This window comes from Sparus aurata, chromosome 16, assembly GCF_900880675.1.
Source record: "Sparus aurata chromosome 16, fSpaAur1.1, whole genome shotgun sequence".
In the NCBI taxonomy this organism is placed as follows: Eukaryota; Metazoa; Chordata; class Actinopteri; order Spariformes; family Sparidae; genus Sparus; species Sparus aurata.
Window position 1 is genome coordinate 28817216 of NC_044202.1, and position 27488 is coordinate 28844703.

At 43.3% G+C, this 27488-nt stretch overlaps 1 protein-coding gene across 3 annotated transcripts in view; it reads right to left on the reverse strand.

The window, feature by feature from the left end:
- The window catches only part of eipr1 (EARP complex and GARP complex interacting protein 1), a 226433-nt gene that overhangs the window by 132777 nt on the left and 66168 nt on the right, over positions 1-27488 (reverse strand). For all 3 annotated transcript variants that reach the window (XM_030443726.1, XM_030443725.1, XM_030443724.1), the window contains exon 5: positions 11493-11592. In XM_030443726.1, coding sequence (XP_030299586.1) covers positions 11493-11592 — 100 coding nt within the window. The remainder of the gene's footprint in view (positions 1-11492; positions 11593-27488) is intronic.

The following is a 27488-nucleotide window of genomic DNA, read 5'->3' on the forward strand; positions in this document are numbered from 1 at the left end:
GCAGTGCGAATCTTAGAACAACAACAAAACACAGCATGGCGGATGGCAGAGGAGACGGCGAGTATATGTGGAAACACTTTGGCTTTTGCAAAGACGGAGATGTTCTAATGAAGCCGCTCGCTGTTTGTAGAATATGTAAAAGCCAAGTAAAAAAACACGGCAGCATGACTAATCTCTCCAACCACCTACGAAGGCGCCATGGGATTTCACACAACGCCGACCTTCCAGGCACCTCTTGCAGCGTTACTGCTGCAGCCCACCCTGTGCATCCCTGCACAGGTTTGGAAACTGTGTTTGCTTCAGTGAATAGTACAAGTTGTCCAGTGGTGATGTAGTGAGCAGTTCAATCTGTTATTTTGGTTAGTCAAGTATATTCTATTAAGAAACGACTGCAGGATGGATGACATACAAAAGCATTATGCATTTTCTTGTGAGAAAAATTAAATACACAAGACAAAAGAAAAATAGTATCCAGCGTATATGACACACACAGAAAGATAAGCACTCTGAAGACAGCGACCCACCCTCTCTGTTTCCCGCCCTTCTGCTCAGAGCCAAATGAAAAAAGATTGCAAAGTAAAGTGATTGCATATTGTAATAAACTGTGAGAGGAGTAACCCATGCATTTAGTGTTATTTCTTAGGCAACAGATGAGGGGCAGTCAGATTTTGTCAAATTGTGACTCTCTGTTCTTTAGAGAGAACCGTATTTGAATGCTGCAGATCATTTCATAATGCCACATTTGGTAGATGGACACTTCCTTCCTTTTCTTTGCCATTTTTTCCCGGCTGAAATTAAACTCAAGGAATGAAGCTGCTGCTGTGATTTTTGTAATGTGCATGTGAAATCTGTAGTTCCCAGTATGATTAAACCAGGGTCAGGTTCAATGTGAATACTTAGAACGTCAGATAGTGTTTTGAATATTTTCCTCCGAAATCTCTCATTCCAAGATAGAGAGAGAAGCTGTGGGGGAGATTAGCCTCAGCCATATAACATGTATTATGTGTGGGAGATGTGTCTGGGAACATCTTGTGAAATTTTGAGTTTGAATAGTGCTTGAATAGAGCCTATGGATGACCCAGAACTGAATGAGACAATACCTAGAGTTAGTAGAGCGAGCATTAACCTCTTTAAGGCCCTCTTCCCATGTCTCATCAGGAATTTGGATCCCTAACTAATTTCCCATGCAGTCTTTATAGCTAACATAGAAGGGGGAGTCGTAAAGATGTGATACCTTTCTATCAGGGCCACCAAGGAGAAGGCACTTATACAGAACTGAAAAAAAAAAAAAAGACTCCCAGGAAGCTCATACTTTTCTCATAAGTAATCGAACAAGGCAAAAGCTCCATTCACATAAAGGTCACCCATTGTCTATATAGCCAGGTCCCTTCATTGTGAGAATCCATCATCGAACTGAGTTGGCAGGACCGAGGAATTACCAGCTAAAGGGAGCAGGAAAGAAAGCAAAGTTATCCCAAAATGTGTCTTAATCTGTTTCCAGACTCTGACCATGGCATGTATAGTAACGTTTCCACTGTAGATGGATTTATCCAGGGGGGTACTGCAGCAGGAGAATACATATCATTTTGATTGTATTAATCCTGCCAATCAACAAAATAGGGAGTGATCTCCAAAATTGTAAGTTGGTGTGAAGTTTGGCCACAAGAGGACTAGCTTTGAAAAGGGATGAAAATTCATGGGTGATCTGAATCCCAAGATAGGTGATCGTTTGAAAATAAATTTGAAATGGTAGATGTTGAATCAGGGATAAATCCTTTTAGCCAATTGGCATCAACACTCTTTTAGTCCAATTAATCTTATATCCCGTTAATGTTCCAAAGCAGTTTATTTTGTCTAGGACAACTGAAAGACTGGAATGGGGCCAGGTAATTAAATGTAAAATGTTGTCTGCAAACAGATATCTTATTGGGTGTGCCTGTCATGTTTTTTTTAAAAGATTTTTTATGGCATAGACACCTTTATTAAGCAGTAGACAGATAGGAAATATGGGGGGGGGGGAAGATGTGACATGCAGCAAAGGACCTCCGGCCGGAATCGAGCCGGGGTCGGCTGCGTTTATGGCATGCACTCTAACCACTCGACCACCTGCGCGCCCGTGCCTGTCATGTTAAAGCCATATCTAAAACAGCCAATAAATATGACCTGGTCAAACGTCTTTTCATAGTCAAGGGAAACTACAGCAAGATCCCTCATGCTTGACTGTGGATGGCACATTATGTTAAAGAGATGTATGAGACTAGAGGAGGAGTTTCTACCGAGGCAAATCTGGGCTGGTCTGAATTAATCAGATTGCCCATATACTTGTTAAGTCTATTTGCCAGGATTTTGGCCCATTTCTGAGGGCATGCAAGAACATATTAAAGGTCCCATATTATGAAAAACTGACTTTTTGAAAAAAGACCATCCGTGCTTTTTTGAGTGAGACACAGGTTTCTGACAGTGTCTCCCTGCAGTTTCCAGATGAGCGAGTCAAATTATGGCCAGTCACCGACATCATTGACCGGAACATTTGAATATTCCCACCCACTACCCCCTCCCTTCACCGCACGGTGTCTCCTCCCACCAGCTACAGCGTTACCTTCTCGAAGATCCGCCATTATGTTATGAAAGCACCATGTCGGAGCGCAACGCTAAGTCCCCTGTTGTTGGCTGTAAAGATGAGCACACAAGACTCCATCGTGTCCCAGCCGCAGAGGACAGAAGAGTGGCATGGATTTATTCATTTTTGAAAGCAACGTCCCAGCTACAGTTAGCAAAAAACTGTTTGTGTGCGCTAACCACTTCCAGACGGACTGTTTCTCCAACCTCGGTCAGTACAAGGCAGGATTAGTCAGGAGACTTTTTCTAAACCTTTTATAAGCTGGAATACGTTAGCATAGGCCAGGGCAGAACGAGTGTATGGATGACTGCTACATCGCAGCACAATTCACACTCAAGGCTAACCGTTCTGTGTAATGAGTTTCTTCTCTTGGAGTTTATGTATTAGTGATCTTTTTTACGCTTTATGTATTTTTTGGCATAGCTATACATGTAAGATAAAGTTGATGTCACTTCTCTTTTTTTATATAGGCCAGTACATCATTAGAGTTACCTGCTAGCACTACAAGAGGTATTAGCTGCCAGACTGAGCCACCTCAAACACGCAGTGTTGGCACACAACTCTCTTCTAGGACTCTTCATCCACATACAGAAGTGAAGTGTTGTAGTGTTCTAGATTGCAAATTGCTTTTGATCAAGTATAACAATGAGCTGTTGCAGCCTTTAGTGCTTGAATTTATACTGTAACAGTGCTGTCATGTGTTACTCCTATCCACATCTGGGAATGCTATGCAGGTAAATTAAACTGTGATTACATGTTGAGAACATGTGCCTTTTTCTTGAAATTGTTTTCATGTTTGTCTTTTTGCACTGCATTACAATGAGAATGCTGATAGAGGACAAGCCACCACATCATCAGGAGATCCTCTCTTCAAACTGAGCTTTCCAAAGTCCAGGAAGGGAGAGTGCAGAGCCAAACCAGTGAGGACAGAGGCGACATTCTGTAAGTTTTACAATCTTTTATTTAAACCCCACAAATTAAAATAAACATGGACACACAGGCATAACACAAAAGGTTGAAGATAAACACAGACAAATAAAATCTGAATTTTTTTAAGATGGTTTTCAAAATAAATAATAAATAAGGAGTAATTAGGAGAAATAAGAGAACATTTACAACACTGCAGCACAAGGCTTTTTGGTTCTAGTGCAATTTCCTTGTAAACATTAATTTTTGTTTATTGCACTGCAGGCTACGGCGCTGCTTGTTCGCCGGTTCTCCTTTCTCTTTTTCTCTTTTTCAGTTTGTTTAACTTACTCATTTAACTGAGAAAACAGTCTACAATAGTGTACTTGTTACCACAATTGCTGTAACCGAATCTGATGTCTGTCCACCCACCTACTGCCGTCGTACTCCTGCAACGGCTAACAGCGGATTGACCTCCTGAATAACTGACGATCAGTTGCTGCCAGTTCACCACCTTCCAGAGACTCCCAGCCTGCCATCAAGGGATATTCACCTGGATAGCCTGTTGCTGCTGCTTTTCCGGGAACCCTCAGTCAACTCATCAAACTGTTAGCTAGCTGCCCCTCTCAAGAGGCTGGTAGCGGACGCCAAACTGCCAACTGCTGGCTTTGCAGCTAACGAGACGGCTACAGTGTTCCCTGCCACAACTGGACTCCTGGCACCAGGTTCTCTCGTTCCACCAAGAGCGACTGGTCTCCTGGTCCTGCCTCCTCCTGTCGTACTGCTGATGAGGATTGTTGTTACCCCATGTCCATGGCTAACGGCGACAAGACGGACAAGACGGACACCTTTCGCGATTGGCATGATGTTGAATTACTGCGCCGCCCAACTGAGGAAATATAACAATTGCACCACTCCAACGTGCATCTCAATTATCAAACATATTGGACTACTTCCCCGACCCCGTTACATTCACAGGAGCTCCCGTCGAAAGTTTGTTTACTCCCAGTCCGGCCATTCAATCCCATTCCTCTGGTCAGCTGCGTACACTGTTGCATCCCAATCACGTCATCAGTATGCTGTTGCCCCTCTTGGAGTCACAGAACGGGGCAGAAAATGCGGAATGGATCTTAGGATGCTTCAGCCAATCCAGAGACTTACTATTCGTCCTCATGTCAAAATTGAACTGTTTAATGCACGATCTCTAACAAATAAATCTTGTCTCACACACGACCACATCCTGGACAAACATCTGGATTTAATGTGCCTCACAGAAACCTGGCACAAACCAGATGTGTTTTCTGTTTTAAATGAGACCTGTCCTCCTGGCTACCACTAGCTCCAGAAAGCCCGCAGCACAGGCCGTGCCGGTGGTCTGTCTGTCATCTACCGTGATGAGCTGGATCTGTCACCCCTGCCTAGGGATGGGTACCGAATTCGGTACTTTTATTGGTACCGACCGAATTCCCCCCGAAGTACCTAGTATCGATTCACGTGAAGTCAATTGGTACCACATTTCGGTACCTGAACGCACCTTTACGGGTGTCAGTTAGAGTGAAAGTACGGTATGGACGGGACATGGACTGAACGTAAAGTACGTTGCATTCTCTGTCAGAAAGACAACAAATTTGTCTTCAAAATAAGAGCTTTAAATTGCAACACATTGGAGTTTAGAACTGTGTTCTTAGCAGGGGGCTTTTAATTTGAAAGTAGCGACCGGTAGTAGCTTGGTGCCACGACACAAGCGGACAACGAAGACAGCTACAGAGACCGAGGAGACGCTAGCATCTCCTGGATCTCAGCGGCTGTCCAGTTGCTCATCTTGACGTCCGCGGATGAAGTGATGGACTGACTGATGTGACCAGCTGTTTCCTGGTTTTGAAACTCCCCGGCTGTGGGTCGCACCATAGACACATATAGAAATATACATAGACGCCTCATTGAGCGCGAGACCATACGTCAACGTCACCGCCATTGGAGGAGGCAGCTCAGCCCTGTGAACTAACACCAGTCAATGAAGTAAACTTTATAAAGCTCACTTCTACAAAGTGCCATAAGTTAATAAGTTAATTCAGGAAACAAATACGAACCAAAAACAACGTAACGTTCTCTGATGACTATAAACATTAACTACTCCTTATATGTACAGTCTACAGGTCCGCACCAAACCACAATATGTATTTTTATGTTTTTACAAGTGTTTATAGCTGCTAATGTATGTAACGCTGTTACTGTGATGACACATGACAGTTAAATATTTAATCTGTGTCTATAATAACCAGATCCTGACATGTAAATGTGACATCTTTCTACCATACTGTCAACTTGTTTAATTAAATTTAAGTTTAAATAACTGACTTCATAATATATGAATCAGAATCAGAAATACTTCATTGATGCCCGACAAGAAACTGCAGCGTTACAGATGCTCCCATTCAAAGTCAAGAATATGCAGAAAAATAGTACTACTACTACTACTACTACTACTACTACTAATAATAATAATAATAATAATAATAATAATAATAATAATAATAATAATAATAATAATAATAATAATAATAAAAACTATATATGGTGCATATTTATAATAGTAGCCCACTGCAACTTTACTCTTTCTTTTACTATAATTAAATGTTATTTTATACAATGTCATATGTTATAATGTTCTTTCATGGAGTATATCTCTATTCTGCTGAAAAAAAGAAACCAGGCTCACTGCTGCTGCAGTTTCTTATCTTGATTTGCAGACTTTGTTAATTTTTTGTCGCCATGATTGTTATTATTAGTACTTAGATCATCAAAAATCAAACATAATGTGACCATGGATAGACACTCAAACAAATATTCAAAATTCAGAAGTTTTTACTAATTTTTTTATATACAAAATAACTTTAATTACCACACAATATGCAAAAAAGTACCAAAAACAGGTACCGATATATACCAGTACCGATTCGCAGGTACCGAGTATCAGTACCGTATCGGTTCAAATGTGAAAGGTACCCATCCCTACCCCTGCCTCTACCTGAACTGTCCACTTTTGAATGCCTTGCATTTAAATGTAAGCCTCCGTTCCTCATGACTGCATTTCTCATCTACCGTCCACCCAAACCAAACCCAGCTTTCATTCCGGAGATGTACAACCTCCTCTCATCATTCTATATTACATCTGCCAATACAATTATACTAGGAGACATGAACATCCACTTGAATACCCCATCCTGCTGTCTTGCTGCTGAATTCCTTCAATGTTTGGACTGTTTCAATCTCACTCAACATGTTGACGTACCCACTCACACCGGGGGGCACACTCTCGATCTGGTCATCACGGACTCTACCCCTAACAGCAATCTACAGGTGTATGACCTGGGCGTGTCTGACCACAAGGTCATCTCCATGGAGTTACCATTTCCATCCCCCCATATTAAGAAAAATCACCAACTCCGCTTTAGGAACCTGAAAAACATCAACCAAGAAAATTTGACTGTGGACCTCCAGTGCCTTCTTTCTGCTCAGCTGTCATCAGCCAGTGATTCTGTGGATTTCTATAATAAAACCCTGGGTAACATCCTGGATCTCCATGCACACGTCAGGACCAGAACAGTCAGCTTCTCCCGTTCAACACCCTGATTCACTAATGAACTGCGGAAAATGAAGACAGCTGGGCATGCTTTGGAGCGGCGTCACAAAGCCTCAGAACTCACTGTGCATAAACAAGCCTATCGGGAACATCAAAGGGCCTACTCAGAACCCCTCAGAGAAACACAATCAAAATTTTACTCCAAATTAATAAAAGAGAATACTGGAAATTCTAAGCAGCTATTCTCCACCATTAATCATCTCCTCAAGCCACAAACAGCCCCGCACATAGAAACTACAGAAGAACACTGCAACATTTCATGGCCTTTTTCAGCTCCAAAATTGACTCCATCCGTGCCATCCTATCTGGCTGTCTCTCCACTCTACCTATCCTGACTGTCGACCCACAGTCTGCGATCTCCCAGCCTCTCCACTGCTTCCCTGAAGTCTCACAGCAAGAGGTTGAGGACATCATCAGGAGGATGAAACCCTCTACTTGTGCCCTCGACCCTTTTCCTACAGTCCTGGTGAAAACAAACAAATCTATCATTAGTCCTCTGATCACCACAGTGATAAACTACTCCATCCAAGCTGGCCATGTTCCACCTGCCCTAAAAACTGCCATAATCAGACTAATCCTTAAAAAACCCTCCTTGGACCCTGAAATCCAGGCCCATTTCCAACCTTGACTCTCTCCAAGGTACTAGAAAAAGCTGTTTCTGCCCGCCTACAGGATCACCTGAAACAAAACAACCTTTTCGAAAGGTTTCAGTCTGGTTTCCGCTCCGCCCACAGCACTGAAACAGCTCTGATGAGGGTCACAAACGACTTGCTGATGACGGCTGATGCTGGCTCACCCTCTCTCCTCATCCTCCTTGACTTGTCTGCAGCATTCGACACGGTCGACCACTGTATACTTCTAAACCGGCTACATCACACCATCGGACTCACTGACACCGCTCTCGACTGGTTCCACTCGTATCTCACCGACAGGACAGAGTACGTCTCCATTGGAGGTGCAAGATCAGGGACACACACTGTCACCTGTGGGGTCCCTCAAGGGTCAGTCCTTGGCCCCACCCTCTTCACACTCTACATGCTCCCCCTTGGCCAGATCATCAGTCGCTTTGGAGTCTCATTTCACTGTTATGCAGATGACACACAACTGTACATTAAATGGACTCAAGCCCCTCTGCAACTTTGCTTCCACCATCACCACTATCTACTATCACCACCTGTCTGGAGGAGATAAAGGCGTGGATGAAGCACAACTTCCTGCAGTAAAACAGCTCCAAAACAGAAGTCATACTTGTTGGCACCCCTCACCAGATCCAGTCATCCTCAATAACCAGCATCACATTTTCTGGGCAGGTCATTCCCCTCTCCACATCCGTCACTAACCTTGGTGTCATATTTGACCCTCACCTCACTTTTGAGGCTCACATCAAACGTCTCTGCAAAAACTCCTTACATCACCTCAGAAATATTGCCAAACTCCGACCCTCACTCTCCTTTCCTGACGCCAAAAAGGTCATCCATGCCTTTGTCTCCTCCAGGCTGGATTACTGCAATGCACTACTGATTAGAACCCCCAGCAAGAGCATCCAAAGGCTCCAGTATGTGCAAAACAGTGCTGCTAGGATCCTGATGAGACTGCAAAAGTATGAACACATCACACCCATCCTCCATTCACTTCATTGGCTTCCCATCTCCGCCAGGACTGATTACAGGGTCTCCCTCCTCACTCACCAGTGCGTCCATGGCAACGCCCCCTCCTATCTTAAAGAACTGCTAACCACACAAACCTCATCTCGACCCCTCCGCTCGACCAGCTCTCACCGTCTCCACCCCCCCAGGACTAAGTTCCGCACCTTAGGGGACCGAGCATTCTGTTCTGCCGCCCCTCGTCTATGGAACAGCCTCCCTGATTACCTGAGGGCCCCACAGACTGTTGAATGTTTTAAAAAAGGACTTAAAACGTTCCTTTTTAGCAGAGCCTATGACCACTAAGTTGCTATTGACTTTCAGGTGTTTTTCTTTTTTTCTTTTACTAATGTTTTCTTTTATTGGTGCTTTTCCTGTAGCACTTTGAGATTTATCTAAATGTACAGTGCTTTACAAATTAAATATATTATTATTATTATTATTATTATTATTATTATTATTATTATTATTATTATGTATATTGATAAGGATTTAGCAATTCCGATGCTTTATCGATTCCTGTTTATCGATCCGGTTTTTTATCGATTCTCTTATTGATTCCCAAATAGGCTGAAAAAACAAGTAGTAAATGAGTACATACAAGAATACAACCTGGTTTATTTTTATAAATCTTAATTATTCACTGCTGAGATGAGTCCACAAGCCAAGTGGCTATTGGCTAAGGATAATCCCATAGAGGAACAAGAGGAACAACAAACAAGGAACGGGCAGGGCCGGGCTGATTAAATCAACCTCATTTTTATCATTATCACACAAGGTTAGCCAGTTGTTTAATTTTACCTGCTGTGCTAGTGCTATCACTGGTGCTGCTAAGTGCGTCAAACACACGGCATTGCTGGAGTGTAATGCCGTGTTGTGTGGCCAAATGCTTGGACATATTAGTTGTATTACCGCCTTTAGCGCGCAGATCCCTCTTACAGGTATTACAAGTGACGAACCCCGAGGTGTTGTCCTGCTTTGTGAAATGCAGCCAGACTTTGGATCATTTTTGCTGGGACGACATTTCTCCACAGTGCATCACACATAGCAGCTCAGCTCACCTCTGCTTTGCAGCAGCTTGTGTGTATATATATATATATATATACATATATATATATATATATATATATACACATATATATATATATACATATATATATACACATATATATATATACATATATATATATACACATATATATATATATACATATATATATATACACATATGTATATATATATATATATATATATATATATATATATATATATATATATATATATATATATATATATATATATATGTATATATATATATATATATATATATATATGGGGAGGTGCTCCGGGAGTACGGGGTTGGAGGCCCTCTGTTGTACGGTCCCTGTACGACCGGAGCAGGAGCTTGGTTCGCATTGCCGGCAGTAAGTCAGACCTGTTCCCAGTGCATGTTGGACTCCGGCAGGGCTGCCCTTTGTCACCGGTTCTGTTCATTATTTTTATGGACAGAATTTCTAGGCGCAGCCACGGGCCGGAGGGGATCTGGTTCGGGAGCCACTGGATCTCATCTCTGCTTTTCGCGGATGATGTGGTCTTGTTGGCTCCTTCGAGCCAGGACCTCCAGCATGTCCTGGGGCGGTTTGCAGCCGAGTGTGAAGCGGCTGCGATGAGAATCAGCACCTCCAAATCTGAGGCCATGGTTCTCGACCGGAAAAAGGTGGCTTGCTCCCTCCAGGTGGGAGGAGAGTTCCTGCCTCAAGTGGAGGAGTTTAAGTATCTCAAGGTCTTGTTCACGAGTGAGGGAAGGATGGAGCGTGAGACTGACAGGCGGATCGGTGCAGCGGCCGCAGTAATGCGGTCGTTGTATCGGTCTGTCGTGGTGAAGAGAGAGCTGAGCCGAACGGCGAAGCTCTCAATTTACCAGTCAATCTACGTTCCGACCCTCACCTATGGCCATGAACTTTGGGTCATGACCGAAAGAATAAGATCCCGGATACAAGCGGCCGAAATGAGTTTCCTCCGCAGGGTGGCAGGGCGCTCCCTTAGAGATAGGGTGAAGAGCTCTGTCACCCAGGAGGAGCTCGGAGTAGAGCCGCTGCTCCTCCACATCGAGAGGAGCCAGCTGAGGTGGCTTGGGCATCTGTTTCGGATGCCCCCGGGACGCCTCCCTCGGGAGGTGTTCCTGGCATGTCCTGCCGGGAGGAGACCCCGAGGAAGACCCAGGACACGCTGGTGTGACTATGTCATCCAGCTGGCCTGGGAACGCCTTGGGATCCTCCCGGAAGAGCTGGAGGCAGTGTCCGGGGAGAGGGAAGTCTGGGTGTCCCTGCTCAGGCAGCTGCCCCCGCGACCCGGCCCCGGATAAGCGGACGAAAATGGATGGATGGATGGATATATATATATATCTTTCATTTGGCCATGTAGTGCTGTTTCCATAACTTTTTATGCTAAATTCAATGTATCGTATAGGCAGCACTACTTAAGAAACAAGGCTTTAACTACCATATGAGATATAATGAAAAGTGGACAATCTGCTATTGACACAGAGAGAGGATGTGTGCATCTGATAACACAAAGACTATATGGTTATCATCAAATAATGAGTTAGCAATTGTGCGATGTGGTCTGTGTGTTTTAGCATATCCTGTGATTTACAGTGTGAGTAGTGTGTGTATTTTACCGTGGCCTGTGTGGAGCTCTCCTGCAGGTCCCAGAGTAGTGCGTGGTTATCAGCCAATGACATCACACGCTTGCCATCCCCCATGGGCTCCCACAGCACACTGTAAATACACAAAACCACAAAGTCACTGTCAATTAGAATACAGATGTTGGTCAAAACTGCATACAGGCTCATCCCCACATGCTGTAGACATAAAGGACTGGAGCTTTTTGCTTGGATTTCACCATCCATCCATCCATCCATTGTCACCCGCTTATCCAGAATCGGGTCGTGGGGGCAGCAGCTTCAGTAGCGAGCCCCAGACTTCCCTTTCCCCGGCCACATCGGCTAACTCTGACTGGGGAATCCCCAGGCGCTCCCAGGCCAGAGAAGAGATATAATCCCTCCACCTGTTCCTTGGTCTACCCCTAGGTCTCCTCCCAGTTGGACGTGCCAGGAACACCTCCCTAGGAAGGCGCCCTGGTGGCATCCTCATCAGATGCCCGAACCACCTCAACTGGCTCCTTTCCACGCAGAGGTTCTAGTGGTTCTACTCCGAGTCCCTCCGGGATGGCTGAGCTTCACATCCTATTTTTAAAGGGATATTCCGGTGTAAGTTTAATCCATGGTCTAAATCACCGTGAAACTGTGTTAGACTCCCTCTCGAGAGATCAAGTTAGCAGACCGCTAATTTACGGAGTTTTATCAACCTCAGAAACAACCGCACGACAACAATACACTGCAGTAAATGGATTCAAATATAAACTGCCACCAAAAAGCCATGGAGGTTAGATGCCCCGGACTATGTGCTGAGACCCTATTTGTACTGTTGCTGAAGTTTGGTGCTGTTTTTGAGCATTATTTGTGGCGGTTTATATTTGGACCCATTTACTGCAATGTATTGTTGTCGTGCGGTCGTTTCTGAGGTTGATAAAACTCCGTAAATTAGCGGTCTGCTAATTTGATCTCTCGAGAGGGAGTCTAACACAGTTTCATGATGATTTATTTATTTATTTATTTATTTATTTATTTAAAAGAGACAATGCACATCAATTGACATTTTCAGTTTACACTCAAAATGTAAATATGCCAGAATTAGCAAAAAAGCTAATTTTCACCTGTAGTCCCTTGGCAGGTCAACACATCATCACATTACATTAGTGGGAAAGAAAATAAAAATAAATAAATAAATAAAAATTCAAGAAGGATAGAAAGCAAAAAAGAAAAAGAGAGAAAAGAGACATGAAAAATAAAAATAAAAAAATAAGTGCAGTACAAGGAAGTGCAGCACTTAAGATGAAGTAGGTCAGTTATTGATGATTGCAGTTTTGGTTGTTTTTAATCCATCTGTTAAGTTTTGTTTTAAATGATAGATAGCTGGTGCTTTCTCTAAGTTCAATAGGAAGGCAGTTCCAGTAATTTGCGGCCCGTACTGAAAAGACTGTTTGGCCAAACTTGCTACGTCTATACTGTATAACACAGTCTCCCCTGGTGGCTGCCCTAGTTACCCTACCACTGCTGTTTTTCTGCTGTATAAACTCACCCAGTGGTGGAGGTGCCAGCCCATGTAATATTTTGAAAATGAGACAAGCATCCAGATAATGTAAAAAGCTTTCTAAATTAAATAAGTTGTACTTATTTATAATATTGCAGTGGTGATAGCTGATAAGTTTTTGATCTAGTGTTTTTAAGGTTTGATTATTAAGGGTTTCTATTGGTTTCAGGGTTGTCATGTTTGCTTGGGACCAGCTTGTGAAACAGTATGATATGTGAGAAAAGATCATGGCATGCATAAAGAGTTTGGCTGCCTCTGTTGTTAGACATGGCCTTCTGTGTTTAAAATTAGCCAGGTTAAATCTGATGGTATTAGCCACCTTTTTAACATGTTTTTTAAAAGTTAAATTAGAATCTAAAATGATACCAAGGTATTTAAAATCAGACACAACCAAGAGTTTTTGGCCTTCAATAAAAACATTAGCTTGCTGTGCACTAGATTTCTGAGAGAAGAACATACAGACTGTTTTGTTAATTTTCAGATGTAGACGTGACCTTTTTAGCCAATCAGAAAAGTGGACCAGTGCTTCAGTTAGTTTAGATGCAGCCTGTTGTTTGCTTTTTGCATGCACATAGAGAACTGTATCATCTGCTTACATTTAGATTTAGACCATGGATTAAATTTACACCAGAATATCCCTTTAAGGGAGACCCCAGCCACCCTGCGGAGAAAACCCATTTCGGCCGCTTGTACCCGCGATCTTATTCTTTCGGTCATGACCCATCGCTCATGACCATAGGTGAGGGTAGGGACGAAGATTGACCGGTAGATCGAGAGCTTTGCCTTCTGGCTCATCTCCCTTTTCATCACAACCGTGCGGTGAAGCGCATGCAACACTGCACCCGCTGCTCCGACTCTCCGGTCAATCTCACGCCACATCATCCCCTCACTAGTGAACAAAACCCCGAGGTACTTGAACTCCTTCACTTGGGGCAAGGACTCATTCCCCACCTGGAGCAGGCAATCCACCGGTTTTCCTACTGAGAACCATGGCCTCAGATTAAGAGGTGCTGATCCTCATCCCTGCCGCTTCACACTCAGCTGCGAACTGATCCAGTGAGCATTGTAGATCTACAGCCGATGACATCAAGACCATCTGCAAAAAGCAGTGATGCGATCTTCAGGTCACCGACCTGTAACCCCTCCACACCACGACTGCGCCTTGAAATCCTGTCTATGTATATCACAAACAGGATTGGGGACAATGCACAGCCCTGGTGGAGGCCAACACCCACTTGGAACAAGTCCAACTTACTTCCGAGTACACGCACGAAGCTCTCACTTTGAGTTTAGGGATTGGATGGCCCTGAGAAGGGACCGCCTCCCCCCATACTCCCGCAGCACCTCCCATTGAACATCCCGTACACCTTCTCCAGATCCACAAAACACATGTGGAGTGGGAGATTGTACTCCCAGGCCCCCTCCAAGACCCCTGCCAGAGTAAAGAGCTGTTCCGTTGTTCAACGACCAGGGCGGAATCCGCATTGTTCCTCTTCAATCCAAGGTTCGACAATCGGCCGGACCCGGAGTAGACTTTCCCAGGCAGACTGAGTAGTGTGATACCTCTGTGATTGGCACACACCCTCTGGTCCCCCTTCTTAAAGAGAGGGACCACCACACCTCTGATCTCGCCACTCCTTCGGCACCGACACCGACCCCCACGCAATGTTGAAGAGGCGTGTCCACCAAGACAGCCCCTCGACACCCAGAGCCTTCAGCATTTCTGGTGGTATCTCATCGATCCCTGGGGCTTTGCCACTGTGGAGTTGTTTGACTACCACAGTGACTTCACCCAGGGAAATTGGCGATGATACCCTATAATCCTCCAGCTCTGTCTCCATTACAGAGGGTGGCTGAGTAGGATTCAGGAGGTCACCAAAGTACTCCTTCCACCGCCCTATGACCTCCTCAGTTTAAGTCAACAAGGTCCCATCCTTGCTGTACACAGCTTGGATGGTTCCCCGTTTCCCCGAACTCCTCCCCCACCCGCTGTTTTGCCTCTGCCACAGCTGCTGCTGCTGCCCTTCGGGCCAGTCGGTACCCCAATACTGCCTCAGGAGTCCCCAGGACAACATGTCCCTAAAGGACTCCTTCTTCAGTGGGACTGCTTCCCTGACCACCGGTGTCCGCCACGGTGTCCGAGGGTTGCCGCCCCTTGAGGCACCTAAGACCCTGGCACATGGCTCCTGACAACCTAGCTCCCAGGTTCATTGGGACAGGCAAAACTCTCCACCGCGATAAGGTGATGATTCCCGGAGAGGCTTGGATTTCAAATGACTGCTAAATACAGCACCATGGATAGTATCATAGCCAAACCAAATATCTGTGTGGATTTTCCGATCATGTCTGGGATTTCATGTGGATGTATGTATCCTATAAGTACAGAGTCAACAAGGAAAGAATGATAAAATGTCACACGTTACAGATGTTAAAGGTTAAGGCTGCATTCTGCAGTAAATGTGTCATCAAATTCCATTAAATAAAGATCAGGTGATCTGTCTCTCAATTCTTTTTAACCTCTTCCTGTGATACATATCACAAATATAGGGTCAAATATTTAAAAAAGCTTTGTCATTTCCTAAAACTGCTGTACACTGTAGGTTTCAGTGAACGTTACTTAAACAGGGGTAAACACGAGGAAATGGCTTATCTGTTCTGAGTCAGTGATGGGAATTGTGGCGTTAAAATAAACAGCATTACTTTTTTCAGTAACGGTAATCCAACTAATTACTATTTCAATCGTTACAATGCCGTTACTGACAATTAAATGCAGCGCATTATTAACTGAAGCTACTCATTGAAGCTGTTGTCATCCAATTTGGCTCTCAGCCACCGGAGCTAGGGTGCTACAAGCTGCAAAGCTGTTGTTTTTCTCTCTCTGGTGAGGGGAGGAGGTAGGGGTGAGACAATCGCATAAGTCATGATGATTGGCTAAGTTAGAGTAAGAGTTCATAAGCCAATTAAGAGGCAGTGTTCAGTTTACAGACAAACCACACACGCACACAGCAGCCTCACACACACAAACTAGCAGAGGTAAACTGCAGCAATGGCGAGTCGGAGTAAAATAATTATAGTGGAGTAATTCAGTTACTAACTCAGTTACTTTTGGGAGATGTAACTAATAACTATAACTAATTACTTTTTAAAGGTAACGTGCCCAACACTGTTCTGGGCTACTGTAACAATGGTGGTGCAACATGGTGGACTCCATGGAAGAGGCCCTGCTCTCTCCATAGAAATGAAAGGCTCATTCTAAAGTAATGAAAACGCAGATCTTTTAAATCCTACACAATAACCCTTTAGTTTAAAAAAAAAAAAAAAGAAAACATTTTTCAGCTGTTCTACATTCAGTTCTTCTAGAAGTCTAAAAATTACAGACAAATCCTTGGTTACGATAAGATTATTTCATATTTAGGAAGCATCTGTATCCCAGACCCAGGTGTCACTAGCCGTGTTTCCATGAAGCATTTTTATATGCATTTTGAAGAAGATCACATTTCATGGAAACTGCAACATTTTGAATAATTTTCTCTAATTTGCAAAAAATTGTGTATGCTCATTTGTTGTTTTTTGTCTTTTGCAAATCAGAGTCAATATGCAAAATGTTTGATGGAAACAGACTCGCCGAATAACCTCTGATGTGGTGAACATTCAACTTACATGAATTGTTTCAGCGTTGTCGTCATCTTTACGGTGTTTTGCTATGGTGATTTTTTTTTTATATACTATCTTAATCCCAAATTGGGAAATTCTTTTTTCCACTCACATTACACACAGGTGCGCACACACAAACACACACATGCAGTGTAGAGGAGATGAGTGAAGGGGCTGCCACACATGCCACGGCGCCCAACGAGCAGTGTTAGGGGTCAGTGCCTTGCTTAAGGGCACCTCAGCAATGCCCAGGATGTGAACCAGCATTCTCCAACTGCCGGTCCACATCGTTCTTTTTTTGGTCCGGACTGAGCTATTGCCACCCCATGGATGCAGCGCACATGGACGCAGCAGCCCCTCCAGGGGTCAATGACAGTGAAGGTTTGGGTGTCCTACCTATCCCAGACTTTCAGCATTCAAAATCTACAGCAGAGAGACTTTATTAAGAATCAGGGTAACGCAGGCTGCAAAAACTTTGATGAATGGTTGTGATTTGGACATTTTACGCCAGCACGGGATCTTATCGGATCCAGCCAGCCGCAGGAGGAGAAAGCAGAAGCAGTACGAACGTAGACAAAAGAGGGGAAAGAGAGCCGGGATCCATGCTAGGCTAAAGGCTAACCCCTACAGACCGGCAGTACATTCGCTCCTACTCTCCAACGTCCAATCACTGGACAACAAGTTAGATGAGCTACGTCTGCTGAAAAAAAACCCACAGAGAGTGGAAAGACTGCTGTGTGTAGACTGCTGTGTGTTTGCTTTCCCAGAGACATGGCTCCAGACAATATCCCAGACACGGCCATGCAGCTGGAGGGGATGACGGCTTTCCGAGCGGACAGAGATGCAGCTTTCCGAGGTGACAGAGATGCAGCTACCTCCGGTAAAAGAAGAGGAGGGGGCCTGTGCATCTATATTACAAGGACTGGTGTGTAAGTGCCACGTTAGTCTCTAAACACTGCTCTCAGCTAGCGGAGTTCCTCATCGTAAAATGCCGGCCATTCTATCTGCCAAGGGATTTCACCATAGTGATTGTAGCTGTTGTTTACATAGCTCCTAGCACACATGCTACAGGTAATGCTAACGAGGCACTTGGAGGGCTCCATGATGCCATCAGTGAGCTCCTGACTAAACACCTGGACAGCTTTGTAGTAGTGGCAGGAGATTTCAACCACACAAGTCTAAAGGCTGTTATCCCAAGTTTTAGCAAGTTGTTGACTTTCAAACCAGAGGAGAGAACATGCTGGACCTTGTGTATACAGACTCCCCAGATGCTTACAAGGCAACATCCCGCCCCCACCTCGGCCGCTCTGATCACCTATCTGTCATGCTGGTGCCTGCTTACAAACCAATACTGAAGCGCAGCAGGCCCGTGAAAAAACAAATCCAGTCCTGGCCTGAGGGGGCAGAATCAGCACTTCAGGACTGTTTCATGCACACTGACCGGGAGGTTTTTAAGACAGCAGCCTCTCAGGTCGATCAGATAGACATTGAAAAGTATGCTGAGGTGGTTATCAGCTACATTGCAAAGTGCACAGAGGATGTCACTGTAATTACGACTTTCACTGCACGTGGCAATCGCAAACCCTGGATGACTACAGAGGTGCGCTAGGTGCTGACAGCCCGAGATGCAGCCTTAAGGGCAGGAGATATGACTGCTTTCTGCTCTGCCAGGTCTGTGCTCTGAAAGGGAATCAAGACTGCGAAAGGCACCTATCTAGAGAAAATCAAGGGACACCTCTGTGACACAGGAAACACCAGACAGATGTGGAAGGGAGTCCAAGCTCTGACAGATTACAAGTCCAGGCAGGGGATCAACGACAAAGATGCGTCTCTTCCAGACAGGCTCAACAACTTCAGAGGAGAGCTGTTCCCTCTCCACCATCTATCAGGCCAGCCCTCACTATCAACGCAGCTGACACACGCAGGATCTTAAAAGGGGTCAATCCACGGAAAGCAGGAGGCCCAGATAACATCCCGGGACATGTGCTCAGAACCTGCGCTGGTGAGCTAGCAGATGTCCTGACTGACATCTTCAGAATCTCCCTCATTCAGGCCATCGTCCCCATATGCTTCAAAACATCCACTATAATACCAGCAGCAAAGAAATCAGTTGTATCCTGTCTGAACGACTACCGCCCCGTCGCACTGACACCAATTGTGATGAAGTGTTTTGAGCGGCTTGTCAAACCACACATCACAGCTGGCATGACCCATATCAGTTTGCTTATCGTCCCAACCGCTCCACAGAAGAGGCACTATCCACCACTTTGCACTCAGTCATCACTCATCTGGACCAGAAAGACACCTATGCCAGAATCCTGTACATTGATTTCAGCTCAGCATTCAATACCAACATCCTCCAGAAACGAATGAAGAAACTCCTACTCAGCCTGAACACTGCCACATGTCTCTGGATCCAGGACTTTCTGACAGAGAGACCTCAGTCTGTCCGTGTCGGAAATAACACTTTCAACTCCATTACGCTGAGCACTGGATCTCCTCAAGGCTGTGTACTCAGTCCATTGTTGTTTACACTGCTAACACATGACTGTGCATTCAGAAGCGAGGGGAATCTGATCATCAAGTTCGCAGCTGACACCACAGTGGTGGGACTCATTCATAGAAATGAGGAATCGATGAACAGGGAAGAAGTTAAACAACTAGAGGGTTGGCGCAGAGAAAATAATCTGGTGCTCAATGCGGACAAAACAAAGGAGATGATCATCGACTTACGGAGGTCACAGCCTGAGCACGCTCCTCTCAGCATCAGTGGCTGCACAGTGGAGAGTGTGGAGAACATCAAGTTCCTCGGAGTGCAGATCTCACTGGACCTAAGCTGGAATAGAAACACCTCAGGGATCGCGAAACAGGCCCAGCAGAGACTGTATTTCCTGAGGAAGCTGAAACAAGCCTCTCTCCCCACCAGCATCCTCAGGACCTTCTACAGTGGTGTGGTGGAGAGTGTTCTGACGTATTCTATCTCGACATGGTACTCCAGCTGCAGTATGTCGAACAAAAAAGACCTGCAGAGAATAGTGAGAGGAGCTGAGAGGGTCATCGGAGTTTCCTTCCCCTCTGTCCAAGAACTCTTCCAAAGCCGCTGCAGGAGCAGGGCACTGAACATCATTAGGGACGCCTCCCACCCTCTCCACACATTCTTTGAACTGATCCATCAGGAAAACAGTTCCAGAGTCATAAAGGTCCAACTAACAGACTTATCAACAGCTTCCTTCCACAAGCTGTTAGACTGATGAACTGCTGATCTGGAGCATGTGCACTGATGTACTTCACAAGCCCTTAGTCATAGTTTTAGTTTTAAATTATTATTTTTATATATTGTATGTTATTTTCTTATCTTCTGTTATTGATCCTGGAGAAACGTAATCTCATTTTTGTTGTGCTGCTTTGTTTATACAACAAAATGACAATAAAGCTTTGATTGGTTGATTGATTGATTGATTGATTGATCTTATCACCCTTGCTGTGAGCATTATAATCATTGCATTTCTTTATCATTGCCAGACAGCATGCAACATGGCAAATACTAGCTGGCATCCAAGAAAATGTACAATTTGCCCCATCAAAAGTAATACCTGACGACATCTCTCCATTTTGTCTCCTGCTTTGTTTATCTCTAGCCTCTGCTTACTTCATAGCCACCTAGCCTTCAACGTGTCATGCTTTGACGAAATTAGGCTTTACATAGCCTAATTAATTCGCTCAATACAGTTTATGGAAATCCACCAGAATTACATCTTAATTCTTTTAAGATTTTATTTAATTTTAATTCTAAGCTTTAACTTTCAAAGGTTCGCTTAAAATTTGCTTGACATTTTATGGAAACATGGCTGCTGTCACCAGACAGAAATGTTTAGTTTTATGTGTGCAATTTGTCATGTTCTGGATAAAAAAAAATAAATAAATCCTTCAAAACACTGTGACATCGCCAAGAGCAGGTGTTACCTTTACAAATTAGCCTGCAGCAGCCCATTATTAATTGTCTAAGAAAGTGACAAACACGTACAACTGAAATCTGTAAAGTATGTACTTACTGGCAAATCCAGCAGCCCGATTCTATCATTCTAGTGTCAAACACAGCAGTGGAATACAGTGTTGCCCCAATGGGGTGAATAAAGTGGTAGCTTTTACTGCATCCTTAACTTTGATTCCTCCCTGCAAACTACTTTCCACAGTGTAATGCAGCGGTCCTCAATAGGCGGCCCCCTGGCCGCATCCGGCCCGCCGGCCTCCTGTTTGTGGCCCCCGAACTGTTATTCCTTCATTCCTGTGTTTTGGTTGGGTCAGCACGTGTACACCGGGACTTGTCTCCATGTCAACGATACACAGACAGCTGGGTCACTCACCGCTGCGATCGCAACTTTCAACTTTCGTTTTCGGAGCAGTTCGTGTATTCACATTTTGCCGGTGGTAAGAGATTGAAAATGGCATGTTCCAGCAACTCAGAGAAATAGGGACTTAAAATTTGCATTCATTCTCCCTTCAACCAGGACGAGACCAACGTATCTGACAGTGCAGCGGTAACAAATACTTGGCCTTAACATGTTCTAGCTAGTCTCATCATGCAGGGTTCTCCCCAGAAATTCTTAGTATAGCGCCGCACCGTCTGTCCGGGGGGGGGGGCGCGACCGCTCGTCAATGTCAGTCCGGGGGGGGACCGCTCGTCAACGTCAGTCCGGGGGGGGGAGACACGGACGTACGGACAGCCGGTCATCAACTCCGTCAGCCGGGGGACGGACGGACGCTCATCGCCGTCAGCCGGGAGCTCCTAGCCGTCAACCGGGGGACGGCGGACGGACGGACGGACGGACGGACGCGCGGAGTATAGCGGCGCTGACCGAGCGGTAGAGCGGCGCAGCGCCGCTGTTCCACCGTCTGGGGAGAACCCTGCATCATGTATTTTCACAAAGAGTGTAACGGACGGGGAGTTTTCCCGGCAAACACCCTTTCACTCACGGTGCCAAAATTTGTATCATCCTTGTTAAAACTCAACACCATTTATTCACAGAACAAATGACGTGAATTAACCCACAACCATCTTACATATCATCTTATTCACAAACACATTCACGAACCATAATTACACCAACACCAACAGAATACCCAAGAGTCATTGCGCCACAGTCCACAAGGTGCGTTACAATATGCCAGGAAAAGCTGTGATGATTTCCAATTTGAAACGGCATTATGAGACGAGGCATAGGAATTTTGAAGAGACATTTCCTCAAAATTCCGAGATAAGCACAACACTAATAGATGCACTGAAATCGTCATATCAAGCTGCAAGCAGGATTCTTGTCACATCTATGTCACAATAAAATAAAATAATGCATGACTGAAGTGATGGACACAATGTTTGAAGGCAAACAAAAAGAGGAAATATTCAACTATGTATTTTAATTTATGTTAAAATGGAAATTACATTTTATTTTAGTTCGTATTTTGTTGTTTAGAATGAAAAGGACATTTTGTTTTGAATATTACAGTATTATTGCATGTGGCCTGACCGACCTCAATACATGGACCTTTGAGTCATTGAAAAAAATCTTTGTGGCCCTTTAAGATTTGTATTTGAGTACCCCTGCTATAGAAGCGGAGAGTGTTTGCAGGAGATAAAGGAATGACAGAGGAAGGGATGTAAGTTGTAAATTTAAAGATTGCTTTCAGATTAAATCCAAGTTTCAAATGTGCATAGTTGTATAAGACAAGGTGAAGCAGAGAGGTGGAGGTGGAGGTGGGGGTGGGGGTTATGTTTAATGGCTGTAAATTCATGGCTGAGGGGCAGTTTTTACTGCCCCACCATAGGGCAGAAAGTAATGGGCTTGGGGTCATATACAACACACATACCCAGCCACACATTCATTTAATGCCTTTATAAAATACATGCCATATGTGCATTGAAAGTTGCCGTAATCAGTGGTTGCTGTAATCATTCCAGCCCGCCATACTGGCCATGAAGCAATCTCTTCAAAACATGACAATAGTATGAAAGATGAACGACAAAATCCAGGTCTCATTCTGTACAAAAATGCATTCCTACTGTAAGATTAAACCAATATGAACCCAACTGGTTTCTTCCGCCTTAAATACACCTACACACAATCCCCTGGCCAACAGATTTGAGGAAAATGTGTTTTTTTATAGTACTGTATTGAATGCAATTCAATAGCAATTATTTTCGATGAAAAACACCCAGGACTTATTTTTTTGCATACTTTGTCTACATTTTTAATAAGACACTTAACAAGCATTGCACTTTACTATACTATACTTTTATAAGTACTTAATATGTTTTTATATAACCCTGTCATACAAATGTGCCAGATCCGTATTAATAAAGGCTACTCATAACAGACTTGGTTACAATGACATCATCATTTTGACAGATCTTGTGACTGTGACATCATTCATGACTGGTGGAAATAGGAATGCAAATTTTTAGCAATTTCTTTAATCGATAGCCTTAACAATCGATTATCTGTTAATCATTAATAATATATGAAATATATTGTGATATGATATTTTTTGAAAACCCTTTTCCACTGACAAGGCCTATTATTTATGTTAAATCAGACCAGGCTACATTAAGAGTTAAAATAAGAGATAAATTAAACATTAAGTTACTTGACTGAAACATAACAAAATAACTGCAACTGGCCCAAAACAATCCAACCCACAATGATGCTAACTGGCTAATAATGCAAAGATAGCAGTTTGTATAGAATGTCTTCTTGTATATTTAAATGAAAAACCTCTTGTATTCTAATAAAGAATCTCGTATATGTATTTTTGCACATCTCTGATTGTTGATTAATAAATGTATCATTGACATCCCTGGGTAGGAATGATCAATTGGCATCATGATTTTCCTTTTCATTGAAAACACTTCTAAAATCATGACAATGTGACATTTGTGGGGGTCTGTACCAAACAAAAATGTCTTCTTACATCTTGAGATCACGATATTTATGCCAGGACATCTCTGGAGCACAACAGTACATCGTTATAGTGCTTTTTAGTCACAAAACTTTTTTTTTGAAAAAAATTGCAGGTACTTGTAATTTGGATATTGCATTTAAACATATTGCAATTTTGGTAACATTTTGATGAATTATACAGTGCTATAATGAAGTGAAATAAAATAAAATCACCTATTAGCTTTATTAACTGAAAGGACAAACTACTGTAGTAGAAGTCATTATGGAGGTCCAGATTCAAAGCTTTTACAGGCAGTTCAGAGCTTCTGAAAGGTTAAAACGATAAACAAATCTGCCTGCTGTTGTTTATTTACTGGAAAACCTCAAAATAACTATATTACTTGCAACAAATGCACTGGACATATCTCATAGCCTTAGCTCAGCTAGAAAATAAAGTTAGTTGATGTCTAATATTAGCTTCTACTGAACTTTATACTGTATTGAATTTAAGAATGGAATGGGGACTCTGGTTATAGGGCCCCTAATCTCTTAGAGGTAGTTCACACTGGGCAGGAACATGTTTAAATAAACAAAACAAAACCAGTGAGATCAGTGAGAAGATTAGCTATTTCTGAATAGTTATTATAGTTATTCTGAATGGCTGTCAATGTGTTGGATTCTCATCAAATTCACAACATTGCTATGTAGGGGTGTAACAATACATGTATTTGTACTGAACCGTTTCGGTACAGGACGTTCGGTTCGGTACAGGGCTGTGCACGGGTGAGTTGCCCGAATGGAAGTTGCGTGTGTTTATTTTCAGCCTGCAGCGACACGTGCAGCCCGGTTACATCATGGCTAACGCTAGCAAGAAACCAGAGCTTGAAACCTTCCCTTGTCGCTAAAGTCTACTGCTTGGGAACACTTCGGCTTCCTGGTTAGATATTGCAACGGAGAAAGACATGTTTGTGGTGTGACAGTTTAACTGGTTTTCATTTTACCGGTGAGGGTACCAGGTGTGCTGGAGGTGTGGTTTGAGAATCCCATCTCAAGAGGGGTCCTCGGCCAAGTCCGCGAACCAGGAAAAACATTCCGATCGCCCTGCTCATCGATCCAAGTCTTCATTTTGACGTGGCTTGAACCCTACTATTCCAAACAGAGATGCCGGCGGCTGGGGGCTGCGACCTGCAAACCACTGTTAGACGAGCGCTGCAGAGCACACAGTGACAGTGTAGGTGACTTTGACGATGCCTGTCCCAAAAAACGCGACTGTCAATAAATCGTCCAAAAGTGCATATTGTCGTCCTTATATCTTTGTAATGAAAGCATGTACTCACAAATAACTCATGGGTGGAGTCAATGTGGACAAGTTAATCTTTCTGACAAAAAATATGAAGGCTGAGTAAAACTGAACAGGGCTACATGCTGGAACTGTTAGTGCTGCACTTTATTGTGGAAAAGTTTTGTTAAAAGCCTTTAACAAGCCATGAGGAATTTATTTGTATAATATTTCATGTAGTTTTTGTTTGAGAATATTTTACTCATTGGAAAGCTTATTTTATCATTTTATTTTGTTTATTTGAAAATTTATTAACTTATTATCAGGCAGCCCCGTTACACCCCTATTGCTAGGGAATCTTGATAACCTTAGATTTTCTCAAAAAAATAACTTTTATCAAGCAACTGAATCTGTAAGATGCAGGCTATATCTAGGCTAACAAGGTGTCTGGACATTTTCTTTGCTTTGTTTCATCATTATCATATCACAGTTATTAATGTTACATAATCACAATAAGATGCATTACCTCATAACCATACAGCTGTGTTTAAAAAAGAAAAAAAACTATGACAAATATGTCTGTTTCTTTTAATTGCTTTTAAAAAAATAAATAAATATGCAATAGCCAGATCAAGATATTTATGCTCATACAGTTTTTATCCACAGGTGTCATCAGATTCACAAAAATTATAAGTTCCTGTTGGTTGCTTTAACTTCAGCAAGTATCATTATTATCACCCTACACAGGGAAAATGTATCCATCAGTGCATATGAACAATTTAAATGGGGCATGTATGGTTTTAATATAACAGCTATACGTGATTAAAGATCATTGTGTTTTAGTTAATTATAACTTAAGATACTTGCACAAGATGACAGCCGAATATAATAGGATTAGATGTGGGATTTGACAGGAGAGTCAATAGTGTGTTGGCATTGGATAAAATGCATTGGATAAACAAACTTCGATTTCAATAATATTTTTACGGACAGAAATGATGGGCAAACCTATAAAAATGATACCCAAGGTGTGATAAATTGAAAGGATCATGTAAGGCACCTGCAACTGCAACATCTGCATTCTGATGTTTAAAGATATTGTTGAAAAGGCTGGATTGCAAAGGCTCTCTAATATACTAATAGTACACACACACACACACACTCATATGCATACACAAGGTTGATAGTCTGCATGAGAGCTTCATATTGGTGACCTACTATTTTGGACTAGGGGACGCTCACAGAGATAATCATGCTAAGTGATCAACAATAAATCAGCCTTCACAGTCACATAAAGTACACCACTTTGCATGTCCAGGCAGATACACAGACAAAAAGCACAGATGCTAATAGCACTACAGGATAAAAGAGGCTTGACATACTCAGAATGATCACACAAAAATACACAAATGCATGTGCGCCACAAACACATAAAATCACACCCCTTAACACCTCTTACACCCTTCTGTCACACCTCACTTAAGAAAATCAACATTGTTGCTCTCTGAGCTTTACCATTCCTGACTAGGGTCCGTATTGGCTCAGATGGCTCCACAGGAATTGATACGCTTAAACCATTCAAACCAAGTGGGAGAAGAAAATTTGAGGAGGGAAAAAACACAGCAATGGTGAACACACAAGGGCAAAAAAAGTATTTCTTAAGGGGGGGTTAGAGTTTGCTAATATTTCCATTCCACTTCAAGCTTAGGGCAGAGGCTCAAATGTTTGCCCACACAAACAATGAGGGCATTTGGGGGAGGACACATTGTTTTTTGTTAGTGGGAGTGGAGGGACACCAGCTACCAGATAACACGCACTTAAAGGACACAGGCTGCACACAAACATGCTACAGTTGACACAAACACACACAGGCAGGTGAACAAACACACATACACACACACACACACACACACACATATACACATTAAAACAGACAAACTGCTAATAAAAATACCAAGTCCAATCCCTTTACTCTTTGTCTGCTTACACATGCAAACATTCACACAGAGACACACTGGTGCAAGCTGCCAGTGTTGTCAGAGTGAGGATGAGTGTGTGTGTGTGTGTGTGTGTGTGTGTGTGTGTGTGTGTGTGTGTGTGTGTGTGTATGTATGTCAGAGAGACAAAGGAGGTGGACAGCAGGCCAAAGCCATCTATCTAGTGGAGCCAATAGTGCACAGCATACACTACAGGCTTCACAGCACCAAATACACACACCAAATGCACATGCACACGCACACACAGACACATGGCCTTGTGAGGGTTACAGCTCTAAGGGTGTTAAGTAGGCCTGCATGATATGAGGAAAATCTGCAATGTGCGATAACACTGTCCAATATTGACAATATCCCTAATGATAAATAAACAAATAATTAACACACAAGTTACAAACAAAATAAAATAAATAAAGTTTGCATATTATTAACTATACAGTCAATGAGGGCTAACGTTAGTTTTGAATTGTTTGTGTAGGTCTTTATGGTTGTATTGCAGGTGGTACCTGTGTTTGTAACACGTCGTCTCTCCTGAATCCAAAATAAGTCCATATAGCAGTGTGACGGAGCAGTCACTAATTGTGGGCAGCGCATATGCAC